Below are 20,888 nucleotides of genomic sequence, written 5' to 3'. Positions count from 1 at the left end.
AATTTAAAAGGGTATAAATAGGAAGAAAGAACATTGTAGCATGGGTGCCCAGAATGTGCAGAGGCTCTGTAGCAGACAGAACTTGGTTCCTAGGAGCTGAGTGTGGCTGGCAGAGATAGGATCATTTTTTTCTTATAGGCAAGAGGAAGGATTTTAATCCTTAGAGAAGGAAAAATAATTGAAAACCCTTGGGATGGATGGGATCTGTGCCATGATTGAATTTGCTTATGTGGAATAAGTAGCATTTGACCAGAGAGAATGATTTAATTTTAAATTTTATTTTCATTAATTAAACATACATGTGTGTATGTGTGTGCATGTGCAAGTGCACAGGAACTTTCACAAAGGTCAACATTAAGTGTCTTGCTCTATTGCTCTTTACCTTTTTAAGATAGGCTCTCTCAGAACCTGGAGCACACCGCTTTGGCTATTTTGGCTTGACATCAAAACCCCCAGAATCCATCTGGGCTAGAGTTGTGTTCTGTCATGCCTAGCTTTTTACATAGGTGCTGGCAGTCTGAACTTAGGTTCCTTTGCTTGCACAGCAAACAAATTTACCCACTGAGCTGTTGTCTCAGCTCCAAGTAGGGTGTGCTTTGGAGTGAGGACAAGAGTGAATATGAGAAGATAAAACTGGCAATAAATGTAGTAATTGAGATACAAAAGTGCTGATTACATGGGCCTAAGAGATGTGAGGTGACATGGCATGTAGGGGACTTGGATTGGGTTCCCAATTTCTTTGAGGTTAATAGTAATGATGACTCCTAGGTTTCTGGCTTGTACTTTAGATGAATACTGTAGTTCATTGGTGTGTGGAACTCTGGAAGATTTTCAGGTTTGGCAGGAAAGATTGGTAGTCAGCATTTTGAGGCTTACAACTTTTCCCTTTACCTGTCAGCTGTTAGCACACTGTTCAGTTTATCGTTCTATTTCTCGCTTCCTCTTCCTCTACACAAATACACGTACACATTATATATGTATATGGGTGTGTACTTACATAGATAGATACAAATATGTGTGCCATTTTGATATGACTATGCACTGGGGACGTTGTACCTATCTCCTTTGTCCCTAGATATTTCACTGTATTTCTTTAAGTGTAAGTTAATTCTCTTAGATAATCTCTATAAAAAAATCAGGATATTAACCCTGATATGTTTTCTAATACACAGCCCACATTCAATTTTGTTTCAGTATTAATTATTTCTATTTTCTCATTGAAGAATCAGATCCAGGATCATGCATTGTGTTTAGCGTTTAGATTCACTTTTAATCTTTAATAGTTGTATAATCTGTCATAACATTAACACTTTGGAACCCCAAGCACTGAGCTACATGCTGTGCTGAGCATCAAGCTTTCCTAACTCTCTGTGTTAGTCCTTCCAAACTGTCTTTACGTTGGGTGTGAGAAAAGCAGCCGGCTTCCTGCAGGCGTTGACTGGCTCACCTCCTTCTGTGTGTTCTTCTCCAGTGCTCCGGAATGCTGGACCTCCCGCCAGCAGATGTCTCCTTTCTCCTTGGTTGTGAATGACTAGAATGGTGATGACAGCCTGGCATGGGTTCTGGCAGTGTCCCAGTGTAGAAATGCCTAGACTGCAGAAACAGAGCACAGAGGTCCTCCCTCAGCTAAGCTGATAGAAACCCAGGAACTAGAAACCTTGTTCCAAATCCCTGGTAGCATCTGCCTTCTGGTTCTTCCAGCTTTGATTTTCTCTCCTTTTGCCTCTTCATGCATCCCTCTTAATGATTCCCTCCACCCACCACCAGCACAGCCACCTGTCTTTCCACCAGCAGATGGTGCCCTGTTGCCTCTTTGCATAGCACTATCTCTGCATTCCACAGGGCCCTGGAAAGGGTGTCCCAGCACCTGAAGACAAGCCAAATAGCCCCGAAGGAGTGGTACTCAAAGAGAAGAAAGTTTCTTTACTCCTTCCAAGGTCAGAGTGACTTCACAGCCTCTTACACATGTGATGCCAGAAGGTTTGGGGCTTGAGGTAGAGAAGTGAGTGGTATCCCATTATTCCCCAGTGTTGACTTTTTTATTATCATTAAAATGCACTTTTACATTAGAAAAAAAATTGACTCAGTTATTTACAGAATGTCTCTGGACTTGGGATTGTCTGAAGTTGTAGTGATTGAAGTTAATACAAATAGACTACCACAAATGATTTGTGTTCTTAGTAAATGAGATCACGTGACACATGGTGTTTGTTTCACTGTCAGAGATGTTTATTGTGATCATCTGCCAGTTTATTATAAAATGAATTCTTTACATTTTTTTTAAAGTTTTATTTTTATTTTATATGTGTGAGTGTTTTTCCTGCATGTATGTCTGTATACCACATGTGTGCCTGGAACCAGAAGTGATTAGAAGAAGATATTAGATCCCCCAGAACTGGAATTACAGATGATTGTGAGCCACCATGTAAGTGCTGGGAATTCATACCTGGGCTTCTGCGAAAACAGCACATGCTTTTAACCACTGAGTCATCGCTTCAGCTCCACTTTCCCCCCATTTTTAGTTAATAATTTATAGGGATTTGACTGTAAACTTGTACCTATTTTAATGTCAGCTAATGATTTTGCCTGAATCTGTTATAACTTGATCATTGCTATCATTTCTCCTCATTTATCAGTTGGTACTCTTATTACAAAAGAATAGTTTTTTTCTTTCCTATGTATTTATTTGTTGTGATGGAATTATTGGTTCATCTTTTATTTAATGAATTGTTCATGATTTTTATTGTTAGGCATTTTATTATAACTCAAAGTGCCCTAGATTTGGCCAGTAGGATTCTTTTCCATCTGGATCCTATGTCCCTTTGACATAGCTGCATCACTTCTTTCAGCATTTCTTTGAAAAACTCTTTGGCATTCATGCTCATGTGTACTTATGCACGTGTGTATGCACACAAAGATGTCCTGAGCTATCCTGTATTTTAGCTGTAGCAGGTTTTGGTGGGAAGACTCTTAGAAACTAAGATATAGATTCTAGTTTTATTGCTGTGGAATGTTAATTTAGCAGAAAACTAACAAACTAACATAGAGCTACATGTTTTTTTCCCTCCATATATAATATATTTTAAATATAGTGTATTTTTACTGACATTTACCATTCATACACCACCAGAGTTCCTTCTCATGTTTATCATATTGTAACCGCATGGTCACTGAGAAGCCCGGTGCATGTCGAGCACTCAGCGCACTGCGTGGTAGTGAAGTTCAGAGAAGGAAGGACTTTTAATTGATGCCATCTGTGCTTAGGGGCTGTGCTTTAATGAATAGGCAAGTGCCTGCTCCATGTCATAGTTCTGTGTGCTAGTGACACAGGACAGAGACATTCGTGTACGAGGAGGCAGAAAGATGCAAAATGTTAGGGGATAAATAAAGTTGCTGAACCTCCAACTTTTGAGTGTTGGTTTGTAACTTGCACTGTGTTGAGGCAGGGTACTCGTGTCTACCACTTCACTCAGGCTGGCTGGCTGGCTTGTGAACTCACCTGCTCTCCAGTCTTTGCCTCCTGTCTTGCCTTAGAAGTGATGGGATTACAGGTCAAAGTCCAGTTGTCAGACTTAGCAGCCAGCCGTTTACACATTGAACTGTCTTCCCAGCCCCCTTTTAGTATTCTGATAGACAAAGAAACATCTTTAATTGTAGCTTTCTTAGATCTCTGGTACTATGAGTTTCTTCTCCTGTTAGTGGTTGCTTTTTATGTTTTCAGTTGAGTGAAAGTTCAGAGTTTGGCTCACCTTTAATTGATGGGTTAAAATTTGTGTATTCAGTGTTAGTAATTATTTTAGAGACTTTTCTTTGGGAGTTGAAGAACAAGGCATTCTCCTCCTGTCGCCTGCCCTTATTGTTTTGAGAAGGTGTCTATATTTGCAGGAACATGGGGGAGACTGGCTGCTGACCTCACTTCCAGACAGTGCCTGGGCAGCACTGTCCCGCTATCTGTCTTTGCCTTAAGCACTTCCAAAGCGTGAGTCTCATAACTCAAATCTAGTAAGGCCGACAACAACATGGGTGAGATAGGTTCTCTTATAGACCTGGCACACAAGAATAACATTTTAAATCCTTGCCGTTCTCATGCTGCTATTTCTCTCAGCCATTCTAGAGTTATGAATTTTTTTGCTTTTTATTCTGGAGTTCAGAAAAGAATGAAACATTTTGCCTGCTTTTGCCCATTTCTTTTCTAATATACTGTTTCTGCTCATTTTTTTTAAAAAAAAATACAATTCCAAGTAATTTTAAAAAACAATATATAAGCCATTATGGTCTGTTTTGAAAGTCTTTTCTTTAAAATGTCTTTGAAGATTTGTTTTAGGTGTTTGTATTAACTTAGGACACTGACAGAAGAACAGCTCCAAGGCATTCAATACAGAGTTTTTCTTTCTTCTTTTAAAAATAACTTCTATTAAATTTGTCTCTTGACAGTTCATACAGGTGTAGAGTGCGCCATGACTGTCACCTCCCGTTCCCTTTGAAACCGCAGTCCTTGTCTCCTTCTGATGAATTCCTTATGTTCCCATTTGTTTTGTTTTGTGACTTGAGTTTAGCCAGCACCATCTACACGGATGGTTTAGGGCTGTTTATTGGAACCTGGTGGGCTGGCTCAATGGCAAACACAATTGGAGGCAATGTCTGTTCTCCCAGAGTCCATGAAAGTTCAGCAGGAAGGGCAGGGCCCTGTGAGATACATGATTGCTGTCAACAGGCCCGGTCTTGTGCAGGCTCGTTGCAGGCAGCTCTATAGCAGCTGAGTTGCCTGCTATGAGACCATGATTGCACTGGTTGTTATGCTCAGAAGATAGCTTTCACAGCCTGTATATCCTGTCTTCTAGCTCTTACTCCTTTTCACCCCTTCTGTAGTGTTTCCCAAACTTTAAGCAGCAATTCTCAACCTGTAAGTTGCAACCCTTTGGGGTGGGTGTTGGGTTTTTATTTTTATTTTTTTAATATTAGTTACAGTTTATTAACTTTGTATCTCAGCTATATCCCCGCTCCCTCATTGGGTGTTGGTTTTGAATAATGACCCTTTCACAGGGATCACCCAAAAGCATTGGAAAACACAGATATTTATATTATTCATAATAGTAGCAAAACTACAGTTATAAAGTAGCAATGAAAGTGATTTCATGGTTGGGGGTCACCACAACATGAGGAATTGTATTAAAGGGCCTAAGCCTTTAAGTCATATTTGAGGCAATCTCTGTTTGATTGTTTTTTTTGAGACAGGGTTTTTCTGTGTAGCCCTGGTTGTGCTGGCTGTCCTTGAATTTGTTTGGTAGTTCAGTGTGGCCTTGAACTCATGGATCTACCTTTCAAATACTGGGTTCAAAGGTGTGTGCCACCGTCACACCTGCCTTTATCTGAAGCAGTCTTCGACTTACTCTGTTTTCCTTTTTCTTTGTACCATGGTTGTTTTCAAGGTAGGCTTTTACAACTAAAGTTTATGGTATGCCTTAATAAAGTCCTTGCATCTTCTTCCTTCTGCCCTTGTGATCTTGGAATATCAAAGCTGTCTTTTAGTCTGTTTCCTATTTAGAGCTAGATTTCTGTACTTCCGTGTGTTTTGGGGCTAGATAACTTAAGTGTATCTGTCAAACATGTGCAAAAAGCTTGTTAGGATTCATGTTTAGAGCAGTTGCCTGACACAGACCTTGCTCTTAAGTATAAGAATTTGCTTCTGTCGTTTATCTGTGTATTACCCTATTTGTCTGTTTCACCAAGATAATCGCAGTTGTGTGTGAAAATGTATAAATGAATGTGAAACCATTAACATTATATGGATGTGTAGATAAAATGTATACTGGCCAATTTTTTTGTCAACTTGACTACGGTAGTTTGGGAAGCAGGCACCTCAGTTGAGAAAATGCGCCCACAGGTTGGCCAGTCTGTGGTGCATTTTCTTGATTGCTGATTGAGGTAGGAAAGGCCTAGCTCACCATGACTCATACTAACCATGGGCTGATGGTCCTAGGTGCTATAAGAAAGCAAGCTAAGCAAACTGTGAGGGGCAGGCTAGTAAGCAGCACTCCTCCCTGGCCTGTGCATCAGCTCCTGCGTCTAGGTTTCTGCCCCAACCTCCCTCAGTGATGCACAGTGCTGTGGAACTGTAGCCTGAAATAAAACCTTTCCTTCCAAACTGCTTTGGTGTGGTGCTCTGTCACAGCAGTAGAAGCCTCAGACAATATGGCAGATTAGCTTGCAATACTGTTAAGGAGCAGTCATTTTTCTTATGCATGGCTAGTGTTTAGATGCCAAGATTACCTATATTAATCATTTTTTTACTGCTATTGTAGAAAATAAAATATCCATTCAGGCATTTCATAATAATTATGCTAGTATAGTTTTTCTTTAATGTTTTTTTCTGTTAATAGCTTATGTTTTGGTACTCTGATACTAAAACATAGTACCAGCACTGAAGTCTGAAGTTTACAATGCTGAGGACTATGTTAAATTTAAGCTTGGCTCACTACTGGGTGGACAATGCAGCTAGGGAGCAAGGAAAGTGTTTTCAATTATTGAACGTGAATGATATTTTTAGGTGACTCAAATCACAAATTTATAGGTTTGCTCTGACCCCTTTCTGAGTCCTATATTTCCTATAGGACTGGGTAGCTCACTGGGTATTTCTATTTGGACATTTTTGCTATTGTTTCAAATTCAGCATGTTTGAAACTGAACTTATCCTCCTTTCAGAATTGGTGTAGCCTCTGATTTAGTTTTTCATTAATACTGGTACTCTTTCTCTATTGGCTATTGTCTTAGTTTGGGTTTTATTGCTGTGAAGAGACACTGTGACCATGGTGAATCTTAGAAAAGAAAATATTTAATTGGGGCTGGCTTACAGGTGTAGAGGTTCAGTCCAGTATCAGCATGGCAGTGTGTAGGCAGACATGTGCTGGAGGAGCTCAGAATTCTTCATCTTGATCCATAGGCAGCCAAAGGAGACTTTGTGCAACACTGGGAGCAGCCTGAGTAATAGGAGACCTTAAAGCTTGCCCCTGCAGTGACACACTTCTTCCAACAAGGCCACACCAGCCCAACAGGGCCACCTCCTGATAATGACGCTCCCTATGGCCAAGCATGCAAACACATGGGTCTATAGGGGCCGTTCCTATCAAACCACCACAGTTACTTTTCTGTTGCTGCAGTAAAACATGATCAACACCAGTCTATGGAAGAGTTCATTTTGGATTCTGTTTCCAGATGGGTAAGAGTTCATCATTTCAAGGAGGAAAGTGACAGGCATGGCAGAGGAATAGGAAGCTGAGAACTTAGACCTTGGACCCCCGTATAGAGCAGAGAGGATAAACTGCATTCTTCTCTTACACCCCGTCCCAGTGACATACTTCCTCTAGCAAGGCTGTGCCTCCTAAACCTCCCCAAACAACACCACCAACTGGGACCAAGTGTTCAAATATCTTAGTCTATGGAGGACATTCTCAATCAGACCATACACTTTACTTATAACCTAGATTTGTTCCTCTTTAATTCTTATCTTGATCTCCTTTATATGCTTGTGTACTTTCTGATTGTTTTTAGCAATGTCATGTCCTTTCTGTTCTCACCGCCAGCTTCCTATTTTATTTCCTTATTCATGTAAAATAATATTTAATCAATCTATGATTTTTATAGTCATCAGTATTGAATGAAATATTTTAAACAGAAGATCTTTTCTAAGTAATAGTTGTAACTTCCCCTCAGTAACTTTAGTAGCCTAAGCAAAAAGGGACAAAGACTGGGGTGGGGGCTGGGAGACTTAAAGAAGAGGGACCAACTACGTTAGGCAGTCTCAGTTCTTCCACTTGGTAACTGTAAAACTTTGGGCAAAGTATTTCTCCTGTCAGGGGGCTTAGACAGCAGTCTTCAGATGGCAGGTGCAGTTCCTGACTTGACTGCATGTGTGCTAGTCACTGGCGGGTTTAGGAACCTACTTGAGACACTGCGTGAGGACAGGCCTTCATCGGTCACCACACGCTGAAGGTTTGTCCCCTTGCTTGCCTTTCTTGTTGTGTGCCTCAGGCCATATTTTCTATAAAGGAAATTTGTATCTTTTATATTTTATGCCCAGTTCCAAAAACAAACAAAAGTCATATTGCCAATTAAAGGGATATTGATATTTTTAGAAAGAATCTCAGGTTCTGTGATATGAATAGTAACTATTAAATGATGTGTTTTTTTTTAATAGAAATCTTATACAAAATATTTTTTTTCTTAATTGTTATAGAAAATGTGCCAGAGGAACTTCGAGAACCATTTTACACAGATCAGTATGACCAGGAACACATCAAACCACCTGTGGTTAACTTACTTCTGTCAGCTGAGCTGTACTGTCGTGCTGGGAGTCTCATCCTCAAGAGCGATGCTGCAAAGCCCCTCCTGGGCCATGACGCTGTAATCCAGGCCTTAGCACAGAAAGGCCTTTATGTCACTGACCAGGAAAAACTAGTAACTGAAAGAGATCTCCACAAGAAACCCATACAGATGGTAAGTTTTTGTATATGTAAGGGTATTTCAAGTTTGAAATGCATGCTCTAGTGAATTGCACTGTAAAATGAAGGAAATATGTTTGAAAATTATTATGGCATCTACACCTAGAGTTCAAAGTCATCTTTTTCTTGTAAATTTTATTTCTAAGTGAAGGAAGATTTTGACAAACTATTTTGAAATATTTATGCCGTCTAATGTCTGGAAGAAACAGATTCTGCCTATTTTGAAATAATTTTTTAAATTAAATTTTTTTCTTGTGGTAGAGTAGCTGTAAGAGATGGAAAATAAAATTCTTGACTTATTTTTGTAAGACAAGTATTTGGATTTTTAAATTTTTATCTGTAGGGGGCCTGTAGCACAAAAACACAATGTTTGTCTGGCACCTGAAAGACCCTGCTGGGTTTCATTCCAGAGCCACATAAAAATAGTATGTAGGGTGCTGGAGAAAGTAGCTCAAAACATGTGAGTACTTGCTTTGTGCAAGCATGAGAGCCAGAATTTGACCCCAGCAGCCATGTTAGAGGCATAGTCCTCAGGCCTTTGGCCTATCCTCTAAGAGCACAGAGATGAGAGGGTTGCTCTTGCTTACTGAGTCGCTAGCCTCGCCAAAACAATTAGAGTTCCAAGTTTAGTGAGAGGCCCTGCCTCAAAGGCAGAGGGTGAGACTGTGGACACCTGATACCTGCCTTTGGCTTCGCTTCTGTACCTACACCTATGTATATATACGTAGGAATACACAAACATAACATTTAAAAATGTGATGGGAAAATGGAAAAAAATCACAAATGTAAGTATTCACTTACATGCTTCAGTCATGGTATATTCTTATGCACTAGATACTTTAGGTTACTTAACAACCATTAACTTATTTCTGTAGAAAATATGTGTAGAAGGTTTCTAAGTGGGCCTGGGATACATTTGCAAGGACTCATAGTCTGAAGACATAAATCCAAATATTTTAAAGCTCACTGTATGCTTTGGGTAAATTTCACAAAATACAGGTGTCATCAAGAATGTTACTAAAGCAGGTCTTGCAAAATGGCTCAGTGGGTGTAAGAGCATTTGTTACACCATTGTGAGGACCTAAGTTCAGATCCTCAGCACTGACATAAAACAAGCCGTATGTGATCATATAACCCTGTAACCTCAGCATCGAGGGGTATAGATACAGGTCTCTGGGGCTTGCTGGCTACCAGCCTTGCTCCAGGTTCAGTGGAGACTTTGAAAGAATAAGGTAGAAAATGGTAGAGCAAAATACGCAGCATATCCTTTGGCCTCTGTATGTGCACACAAATGTACACACCCATATACACAAAAAATGCTAAGTACAGGAAAGCGGTTTTGCATGCTTAAATTATTTTTCATGAGAATAAAATTAAAAATTAATTTTTCATGAGTCTTGGGATGCGGTGTAGAAGGGTGTATCATAAACCTAAAGAGTCACAGTCACCAAGTCTAATAGAAGTGCTAATAAAAGTGATGTCACACTTTATATTTTCTGTTATCTTTAAAAAGCTCACTTTAATACTTCTAAGGAACTGAATAATTTCTCAGCTGAATAATTTATGATAAATGATTAAGCAGAGCTGAGAACATTGATCTTTTCTGTAGAAGAGATTTTCGGTTCTCACTGATGCCTTCAGATTCACATATGCTTACGTTCTCTGATGTGTGCACATGTGTGCATATCATCTGTCAACCATCCACTAGCTCTAGGGACAATTATATTCTACTTCTGGATATGCCACATTCAGCTCTTCAGGATTTACTCTCTTAGTTGATTCAGATGGCAGCAGCATCCACTTCTAAGTGATTGGAAGTTTGAAGGCCAAGTAGAGAGTTAGGAAACAACACACTGCTGACCCTGAAACAGCATTTGTTTAGGAACTCCTCTTTGAGATACAGGTAGGTATGTATGTTGGATAACCCAGATGTTCTTACCATGGGTTGACTGTCTTAAATCCTTCTTAACAAAAAAACAGACCTAACTTACTTTGTACAGTTTTTCTATGTGTATAGACTGTGTGAAGATGCCATATGAAGGTACTTGGAGGACCAAGCTAGAATAAAGAGCTTGGGAGACAGTTATTTGTATTACTTAAGTTTCTTTCACCCTCAAAGGGCTGCTGACAAATTCTGAATGTTTAATATTTAAAAACTAAATAACATACAGTACTCTTGTTTTTCTGGCTTTGACTTCTAACTGTTGGCTGTTAAAACTTCGGACTAGACTATATTAACCTTACCCTTTGAAGAATCATATTTGCTGACCTGTATTTTTATTATGTACTTTCAGTTTTTGTCAGAATAGGTTTTCAATTGTAACTTTTTAAAATTATTGCTATTATAATATTATGTTACTCTTTTAAAAGCCTATATGAGAAGATTTTACTAGTAATTTTTGGTTAAGAAACTTTTAAATATGATGATCAATCCTCATTCAGAAAGGCAAATGGGATGGACATCGGAAGAGGGAGAAAACAGGGAACAGGACAGGAGCCTACCACAAAGGGCCTCTGAAAGACTCTGCCCAGCAGTATATCAAAGCAGATGCTGAGGCTCATAGCCAAATTTTGAGCAGAGTGCAGGAAATCTTATGAAAGAAAGGGGAGATAGAAAGACCTGGAGGGGATAGGAGCACCACATTGATGTCCATAAAACTCTAAGTAAATGTGCCTATGTGTATAATGGGATGGGATTGATTTTTGGATATGACTTGCATAACAAGGTTTATTTTATCAGATTTTGGGGGGAATAAACATTGTGTAAAGCAAAGTATTTCATTTCTTTTCACTTTTTCATCTTACTGTGTTTTGAAGAAACATGTTTCCATAGCTGGCCTTAAACTTATCCTTCTGCATATACCTCTAAAGTGCTGGCTCACAGATGTGTACACCACGCCTGGCTAGTCAGCAGTGGGCATCAAATCTAGGTCTTCCTGCATGTTAGGCAAACATTCTCCCAACCAAGCTACATTCTCAGCCCCCCAGATTTTATGTTGAAATTCCTTAAACATGAAAAAAGAAGTAGCTTATTCTGTTTACTTAGTGGTAATTAAGTGGGATGATATGTCCCTGGGTAAATAAGGCCTTAGATATTCTCTTCTGAGTTACCAATATTACTATAAAGGACACTTTTTTAATTTACTTGTTAATATTTATTTAGAATGTTTTTGATGGAAGGGTAGGCAGAGTCTTGCGACATAGCCCAAGCTGGCCCAAACTGATCTTAAACTCACGGCAATCCTCCTGCCTCAACCTTCTGAATTCTGGAATTACAGATATAAACCACTGCCTGGCAGTATTGTACACTGCTTTATTATATCCCCAAGGCAGAGATAGAACAACTTCAGAAAGACAGTGGAGATAGTTTACCCTCCAAAAGAGTGTTTCTAACTGTAAAGAGGTGTTTGTTTTGTTTTTATTATGTTTCATGTTCTGCACCAACCACTGAGAGGACAGCTTTACTTGACTAATAAGCTTGAGAGTTTAGAGAGGAAAACACTGGGCCAAGGGCCTCAGTCAGATGGGAGGAACCGTGTGCTTTGAACCATCAGTTTGAACAGTAAACACTGGGAACTAAGTAAAAGGATGATCTCTGCTAGTCCTAGGAAAAGCAGGGTAGGATAGATTGACTAACAGGATGGGAGGAAGGGGTGAATGTGGTGACTTAATTGATAGAATTGTTTGACCCACGTTTGCATACTGTTGTATATGACAAATTAAAATGTGACGACGTACAAGCATAAATGTGCTACAAGGTCAGATGGAAGAGACAGGAGCTGAAACTTAGGACTTTTTACTTTTCTTCTGCGTGACAAGGTCACAGAATAAATTGTCATAATACTCAAGAGTCTGTCTCTCAAGTCTGTCTCTGTTTTGTTGTGCATGTGTGTTCCCCGCTGCCCGTATAATACTTTGTAAGGTACTTTATGAGTGGCTTTATGTCAAGTTAGAATATTGTGGACCTGTCCTTAGGTCTTTCTGATTTCGCACATCTTCGTCTGTTTTCTTCCCAGACTGCCTGGTAGATCTTTTGTTTGATTGTTTGTCTAGTATGTACTGTTGTTTGTTAGTGTGTACCGCGCAGTGTGCTTGTGCTTCCCACACCCAACCAAGCTCATGTAACTTAGCCCCTGACCACTGTGTTCTCCTGGTGAGGAGAGGACTGTGGTGAAGGCAGGGTCTCTGCCTTAACTATAAATTCTGTTCTTAATAACTAACTGGATTTTTATCTTTGCTGAGGTAATAGTAGGGATTGGGAGGTAGGCTGAGTAGACATGGAGTGCTGCCAGAACTCTGTGTTGTCATCTTTGCTTTCATTATTGTTTTATTCCTTTCTCCTTCCCTGCTCTTTTATTTATTCTCCCATTTGTCAACTATTCTTACGGATTTCCATGATGCTACCAACTTATTTGTATAGAGTTTGGAAAAAGAAAAAAAACTGCTTTGTTTTAAAAATTCCGTTTTAAAGGAGGATTATGTAAATACAGTATTACAATAGTAGGTGAAGTGGTGAGACCTTAGTTTCTTGACAAGGTTTAATAAAAAATACCTTTCAAATGTAAGAGTAGAACTTGTCTTTGTAATTTTATTGTTAAACGTTTTTGTTTATGACTTGATTTTTCTGTGTATTGTGTGAGCTTGTATATAGTGTATGGTTGCAGAAGCCCATGGAGGCCAGAAGAGAACCTCAGTCTTCCTGAAACCAGAATTATAGAGGGTTGTTGAGCCACCATGCGCCTGCTGAGAATCAAACTCAGGTCCTCTGCAAGAGCAAAGTCAGTGCTCTTAACTACTGAGTCGTCTCTCCAGCTGTTTTTCCCCCTTTATACTAGATCTCAGTTTTCTGTTTTTTTTATTCATTGTGTACCTAATTTGAATTCTGTTTTTCCAGGTAGCATATTATATATGCTTTTGTTTTAAAATAAATACATTGTTGGGGCTAGAGGGATATTCCAACTGATATAACACTTGATGTAAGTGTTTTAAGTTTATAAAGGCACTAAACCCAGTTCTACCTTTGGGCCAAGTTGTTTTTGTTTTTTTATTATTTGTGTGTGTTTGTGTATGATGGAGAGCAGGGGGGAAAAGGGATATGAGAATGAATACTTGTGGAGGTCAGAAGACAACTTTGTGGAGATGCTTTTCTCCTTCCACCTTTATTATGTAGGTTCTGGGAAGTGCATGGGAGGCACTTCACCCACTGAACCTGCCAACACTTGGGCCAAGTTTTGAAAGGTGTAAAGGAATTTACTAGATAGGGAAATGAAGGGTGTGATGTTGATAATGTATGTGGGAAAATAAGGCAGCGTTTATTTGTAGCTTTAGCATAAGGTCTAAACTGAAAGATGACAGGAGGTGATACCTCAGGATAGATGGAAACAGGGCCCAAATGACCTTTTTTGCTGTGACAAATGTGGTGCTCTGAAATTGAGGGGAAATCACACAGAATAGATGTCTTAATCCCATAGAGGGTATGGTCATATTTGTGTTTCAGAAAGTCACTTTGGTGATACTGTAGAGGAAATGGCACTAGGGAGATTGAAACTGCTGGGGCCTGAACTACAGAAGGTACTGGGAGCTAGAGAGCTGCTTTGGCTGGAGTGGGTGTTGTTTTGTGCAGTACTGAGGCCTGAACCTAGCTAGCAGGAGATTCACTGCATTCTGAGCCTACAAGGGGCCTTTCTTAAGGTCTGTGGGATGAAGGTGAATTTTTGACTTCTCATAGTTGGGGAAAAAAAGAAGACAATTTACAAACAGGGATAGGACCAGGAAAAAAAAAATCAGCCAGTATTTTCACCTTTAATTAGGTAGTTGGTAGTTAATAATAAGAAGTTATGGGGGAAAGAGCCCCTTAGTTGTACCATTCTGGACCCCTCAGGGTTGAGATCATCTTTATTCTTAGTCTTTCTCCCAGTATGTGTGTGTGTGTGTGTGTGTGTGTGTCTGTGTGTCTGTGTCTGTGTGTGTGTGTCTGTGTGTGTGTCTGTGTGTGTTCATGACTCCTTTGGCCTCATGTGGAAGCCAGAACACAACATTAAGATGTTCTTTCTGTTTAGAGAGGGAATCAGTCACTGAATCTAGGCTGGCTGGCCAGCAGGTGCCCAGGAGTTGACATGTCTCTGCTCCCCTGGGGCTGAAATTACAGATCTTGTTACTGCGGCCGGCATTTTACTTTTAAAACTTATTTTGTTATTTTATGTGTATGGTGTTTTTCCTCCATGTATAACTGTGCACCACATGCATGCATGTTTCCCATAGATGAAATTTTGTTAGAAAGGTAAGATACCTAGTAGATTTCAGATTATTCCCATAGAATAAAGCCAAACTGAAGTTCCTTAAGAAGAAATGATATTTTACAGTTGTTCTACCCAGCAGAGTTAACCCCAAATTGCTTTTACCTAGAATCACTTTTATGAAGACAGGGCCTGTGGGTCACGATTATCACCATATTCTCAGTGCCTAGAAAAGAGATGCAAAACTAACGAGCATTTGACATATTAGTGAGTTTGTAAGAATTAAATACATTTTGCAAGGTCATATAACTTAAAATATGTGTATACATACACACACACATATATGTATATATATATGAATTACTTGCTGTGCTCTGCAGGGCTTGGGATCAGAACTCAAAAGTCTGTTTCACTGAGTTATAGGATTATAGCTCCTGTCTAGTTAGGGTTTCTATTCTTGTGAAGAAGCACCATAACCATGGCAACTCTTACAAAGGAAAACATTTAAGTGGATTAGGTTACAAGTTTAGAGGTTTAGACCGTTGTTGTCATGGCAGGAAGCATGGCAGTGTGCAGACAGACGTGGTGCTGGAGAAGTAGCTGAGAGGTCTGCATCTGGATCAGCAGGCAGCAGGAAGAGAAAGACATTGGGCCTGGCTTGGGCTTTTGAAACCTCAAAGCCCACGCCCAGTGACACACTTCCTCTAACAAGGCCGCACCTACTCCAACTAGGCCACATCTCCTAATCCTTTAAAGTAATATCACTCCCTATGTACCTGTGGGGGCCATTTTCATTGAAACCGTTACAGCTCCTTTTTGTTATAAAGCTGCTCACTATCTCTGTAGCTTATGAAGTCTGGATATCATGACCTTTCTGTCCTCTTTTTCACACAGAGCTCTTGGGAGACAAGCCTCACTACATGCTAGGTAATTAGGGGATAGTCACAGCGGTATTTGAGTGTCATCCCAGCTTCTCTGACAGCCAGGTTTTCATATATGGCCAGCTAGAATAAATTAGCTGACAAAATTCGTCTCAGAGCCCTTTACAGGTTCACTGAAGCTTTTGCTGATAGCTATTTTTATATAATAAAATATATTTCAGTGTACTTTTGTAACTTAGATTTTGAGGTTTGAGGCACAATTTTTGGCTTAGAAGCAGGTATTCTTGGAAAACTTTCAAATTTGGAAAACTATAAAACAAACATTTAGACATACAACATATGTGACTGGTTAAAATGCATTAGGCATGTCATCTTGTGCAGGGAGAGAACATGGCCACCATTTTCCATTGTGAGCACAGGTAGCAGCAGTTAGCTGAGCTGTGCTGGACAGGCCTGAGCTGCTGTGCATAAGCTGTCCTAAACATAAACTTGCTCAGCTCACGGTGGCTAGGATATTTGAAAACACATGCTCCACATAAGCCTTGATTTGTTAAATCTCCCTTCATGATCTTCTAATAAAGCCCCTGTTTCGTGGTGTTGATGATTAATTTTTCCTGTTTTAAGGTCTGATTGGCTCATTGGAAACTCCATTAATTCCTTAAAGTATTAATTGATAATATTTCCTTGGGAAATTTATTACATGATTAAAATCAAGTCTAAGGAGAATCTTTATATTTTATTTACTTTGTGATAAGCTTCTATCATAGCTGCAAACATACAACCAAATTAATTGTAAACCTATAAAAATATTCCTTGAGAACTTTTTAGATTACTTTGAGGTATATATTTCATTTGACACTTTGTGATGAGAAATCAAGTGTTCACATTTGAAAAAATTGTTCTGAATTGGCACATACTACCTGTACATATTTCTTGGGCAAGCATGTCATTTTGATATATAAATGCAATGCATAATGATAGGCTCAGAATAATTGTATACTTGTTGCTCCAGATACTCATCTTTCCTTTATGTTAGAAGAGCTAACATATCCTTTACTGGCTCCCCCACCTTTTTTTGATTGTGTATGTGTAATGTGTATGTATGTATGTGTTCACAGCTGTATTCGTGTGGGCACATGTGTGGGTGCGTGTGTATAAGAGGATGCATGAGCATGTGGAGGCCTGAGGTGGTTGTTGGGAACCATCACTCTTCCACTGTTAAACCCAGTTCAACCACATGAATCTTTGTACCCAACAGATCTCTCCATTTTCCCTTCCCCACATTCTTCCTAGGCTCTGCTAGCCATTCCTGTGTGCTGCACTTTTTTTTTCTTTCTTTTTTTACTCTCACCAATTCTTTTTATCATAGTGTTGGAAGTCTCAGCCTCTGGTAGCTAGGCAAGAGGAAAAATAATAATAATGAAAGAATCCTGGTAGGAAGCAAAAAAAAAAAAAAAAGAAAGAAAAAGGAAGAAAGGAAGGATACAATACCAGGCCACAGAAGATGACAAGGCAGCCACTCCTGATGAGATCTAATAGACTAGGATCCGCACTTTATTTTTTTATATTTTGGAGAGACCAAGCCCTAGCCCAGGCCAGTACTAACCTGTATCATTTTATCCCAAGTCTTGCAGTCTGTGACGCAAACTATTCACCTTTGTTATCCTCTGTCAGAATTGTTATTCTGATCCTTCCATTTCCATATCTACTTTAGAACCAGCTTTTCACGTAGGCACACAGCTAGACCCCACCCATACGCTAGAGAAAAACCAACAAAGAATAATGCTGTCTGTAGGATTTTTGAAGATGTCCTTTCTTTTTGTAGTTTGCTAAGAAGTTTATATGTGCTGAATCATAAGTAGATGTTGTTTTTTTCAAGTATTTTTCCTTTTGTTGAGATAATCACATGGCTTTCCTCATTTATCTTGTTAATAATGTGAATGAACTGTTTTTCAAATATTAACACTTTTAAGTATTACCTCATCTGGATATATTAGGCCCTCTCCATACATATACACTCGTGCTTGTACAAGTACATGTGTGTTTGATTCCATTCCATTCATTCATTCATTCATTCATTCATTCATTCATTCAGTATGTGGAGGGGGAGGGAGGGGTAGCAGTGTCCCTTTGTGGGTCAGCATGTGTGTGAGATCTCTCAAGCTTATCCTTTCCTTCTTTCCTCCTTCATTGCTTTCACTTGTTTTCTTTTATGAGGGCTTGACAGAAATTACACCATTATGATTCTAACAACTTTCACCTTTCCTTCTTTTGGTGAAGACTTTCTCTTCAACATGTATACAACATTTTAATTTACCAATTGTGATTGACAGCCTCACACTAGTGAAAGCATCACTGATCAATCATTCTACAGTTAAGTTTTGATTGAGCCTTGGTGCTGAAATGGTCTAGTATGGCCCCACATTCAGGGAAACACTTGGTGAGTAGATGCCAATGGCAAAGCCCCTGTTAATCACACTTAGGAAACAAGAGGGGTTAAAACAGTAGTTTTCAGATTAGGTTTGCCTGGACTGCACTGTTGTGGTTCAGTGGTTTTCTTTTTCCGTAGACATTCACTAATACCTCCAAAGGCTGGGCCAGCATTGTTTGGTTAGGAGTTTTACTTCAAGGAACAGGAACAAACTTTTAAAGGAAACTAATGTTTAAAAGAAAAAGACTAGTATGAGCATAACAAAGCAACTTGCACAATAGAATCTGTGTAAGGGCAACTAGGCATCTGTGTAGCCTATCTTTTTTTTTTTTTTTTGCAGTTGGGTTTCACTTCCCTATAGAAATTTACTGAGATGCAGTTTGAAGTATTAATTGGGACAGGGTATTTTCTTAGTTAGCACCATGTAATCTAGAACAGTTTGTCTTCTAGTGTTCTGCCTGTGTGGGACTCAGAGAGATGTCTTTACAGATTGGACAGACTGTTAAGGAGATTGCTAGTTGCCAGGTGGACTAAAGGATTCCTTGAGGTACGTTGGATACTTGTTCACAGTAGCCACTGGTTGTGAAGTAAGTCTTTGTGAGTATTTTATATAGTCCTTCCCATGAATTTGATTGTAAAAGTGCATTCAGCAGGAAAAACTATGGGTAACAAAGGATTGACCTTGAATAAATTCTGACAAGAATATTCAGTTATTTTCATGGTATACAACATTTTAATTTACCAATTGTGATTGACAGCCTCACACTAGTACCATCAAACTTTTGAAGTTTTCATGTAATCTTTGACACATCCGCATGAATGAAAAGTCTACAGTATGACTTGAGAGCATGTTACCCAGTGCATATCTATAGATGAAATGGGTTAGTTCTAGGTCAGAAAGGCTCAATTCACACCTAGAAGCATATGGATAGCACATTGTCATCCTGTTATTAAATTAAAAGGAGAAATTTAAAACTTATTTATTTCGGTTTCATTCACTTTGTATCCCCACTGCACCCCCCCTCCCTCATCTCCCAGTCTCACCCACCCTCCCTCTTCTCCCCCTGTGCCCTTTCCCTAGTCCCCTGGTAGGGGAGGACCTACCCTCCTGTCTGACCCTAGCCTATCAGGTCTCATCAGGGCTGGCTGCATCATCTTCCTAAGTGGCCTGGCAAGGCTGCACCCCCCAGGGGGGTGCTCAAAGAACCAGCCACTGAGTTCATGTCAGAGACAGCCCCTGTACCCCTTACTAGGGAACCCACTTGGATACTGAGCAGCCTATGCGCTTCCTCTGAACAGGGGGTCTAGGTCCTCTCCATGGATGGTCCTTGGTTGGAGCATCAGTCTCTGCAGGACTCCCTGGGCCCAGGGTTTTTTGGCTCTGTTGTTCTCCTTGTGGAATTCCTGTCCCTCCAGGGCTGTCTGTCTGTCTCTCTCTCTTTCTTTGTGACAGGCTTTCTCTCTCCCTCCCTTCTTCCTCCCTTCCTTCCTTTCAATTTATTTATTATTTATACAGTACTCTGCCTACATGTGTACACCAGAAGAGGGCACCAGATCTCATTATAGATGGTTGTGAGCCACCATGTGGGTGCTGGGAATTGAACTCAGGACCTCTGGAAGAGCAGACCAGTGCTCTTGAGTCATCTCTCCAGTTTCTATCTCCCTCTTCTTCCACAAGGTTTCCAGCACTGTGCCGCAAGTTTGGCTATGAGTTTCAGTATCTCCTTCGCTACCCTAGTGGGTAGAATCTTTCAGAGGTCCTCTGTGGAAGGCTCCTGTCCTGTTCCTTGTCTTCTCCTACTTCCGATGTCTATCCTGTTTGCCCTTCTGAATGAGGATTAAGCATTTTCCCTAGGGTCCTCCTTGTTTGTTTAGCTTTTTTAGGACTATAGATTTGCTTGTCCTATACCTACTTATACCTGAGTATATACTATTATGTGTCTTTCTGCTTCTGGCTTACTTCATTCAGGATGATTAAAAAGAGGAAATTTTAAGAGCACACAAAGGGATTGTATGTAGGAGGTGAGGCTGTATCAGGGAGGAGTTGGGGGTAAATATGATCAAAATAAATTGTATGAGGTCCTGAAAGAATTAGTTTAAATAATGTGTGTATTGAAGAAGACATTTCACAACTCTAAAACTAAGAAAGTTAGCTAAAATTGTCCAACAGTTTTAGAGCACCTTATCAAAGCAGCTTTGTAGATCTTTGTGGAAAAAATAATTGTGAATGGTTTGGGCATAAAAAGGCCCCTAGAGGTCCATATATTAAAAGTGATCCCCAAGGTGACACTGTTGAGGAATTTTCAGGTCGTTGGGAGCATGTCCTTCCGAGGAATAGTAAAACCCGTGACCTCCTCTTCTCTCTGACTGTCCTGCCGTGAGTGTGTTCTGTCACAACTTCTGCTATGACTTGCTGCCACTGCCACATGCCTGGAGGTGGATGGAAGCCTTCGAAGCTACAAAAATGTAAACCTTTGTCCTTATAAGTTGATTGTCTTGGATGTTTGTTCCAGTAATGGTAAACTAACACAATAGTCATTCATTTAATCAGAGATCATTGAAAGACTGTATTGGTGGCACAAGCCTGTAATCCTATTGTTCAGGAGACAAAGGCAGGAATACCCTAGGTTCGGATACAAGCAAGACCTGTCTTATAAACCAAACAAAAAGATGAAAAACAAATAAATTCAAGAAAAAAAGGAAGGTTTTCAAGATTAAAAAAAAAATAACAAAACCTATTAAAGATAACATAAGACACAAGAATTTACTTGAGCAAACCATAAATGTTTGTTTTCCTAGGCTCATTGCAATCCTTTCATTATGATAGCTTCTCTATGAGAAA

General features: G+C 39.7%; 1 protein-coding gene across 6 annotated transcripts in view; it reads left to right on the top strand.

Annotated features, from left to right (window-relative positions):
- Camsap2 (calmodulin regulated spectrin associated protein family member 2) overlaps positions 1–20,888 on the top strand; it is a 79,701-nt gene that overhangs the window by 9,313 nt on the left and 49,500 nt on the right. For all 6 annotated transcript variants that reach the window (XM_060364374.1, XM_060364373.1, XM_060364371.1 and 3 more), the window contains exon 2: positions 8,234–8,493. In XM_060364374.1, coding sequence (XP_060220357.1) covers positions 8,234–8,493 — 260 coding nt within the window. The remainder of the gene's footprint in view (positions 1–8,233; positions 8,494–20,888) is intronic.

Source organism: Meriones unguiculatus, chromosome 11 (assembly GCF_030254825.1).
Source record: "Meriones unguiculatus strain TT.TT164.6M chromosome 11, Bangor_MerUng_6.1, whole genome shotgun sequence".
NCBI lineage: Eukaryota > Metazoa > Chordata > Mammalia > Rodentia > Muridae > Meriones > Meriones unguiculatus.
This window is presented reverse-complemented; position numbering and strand designations above follow the sequence as displayed.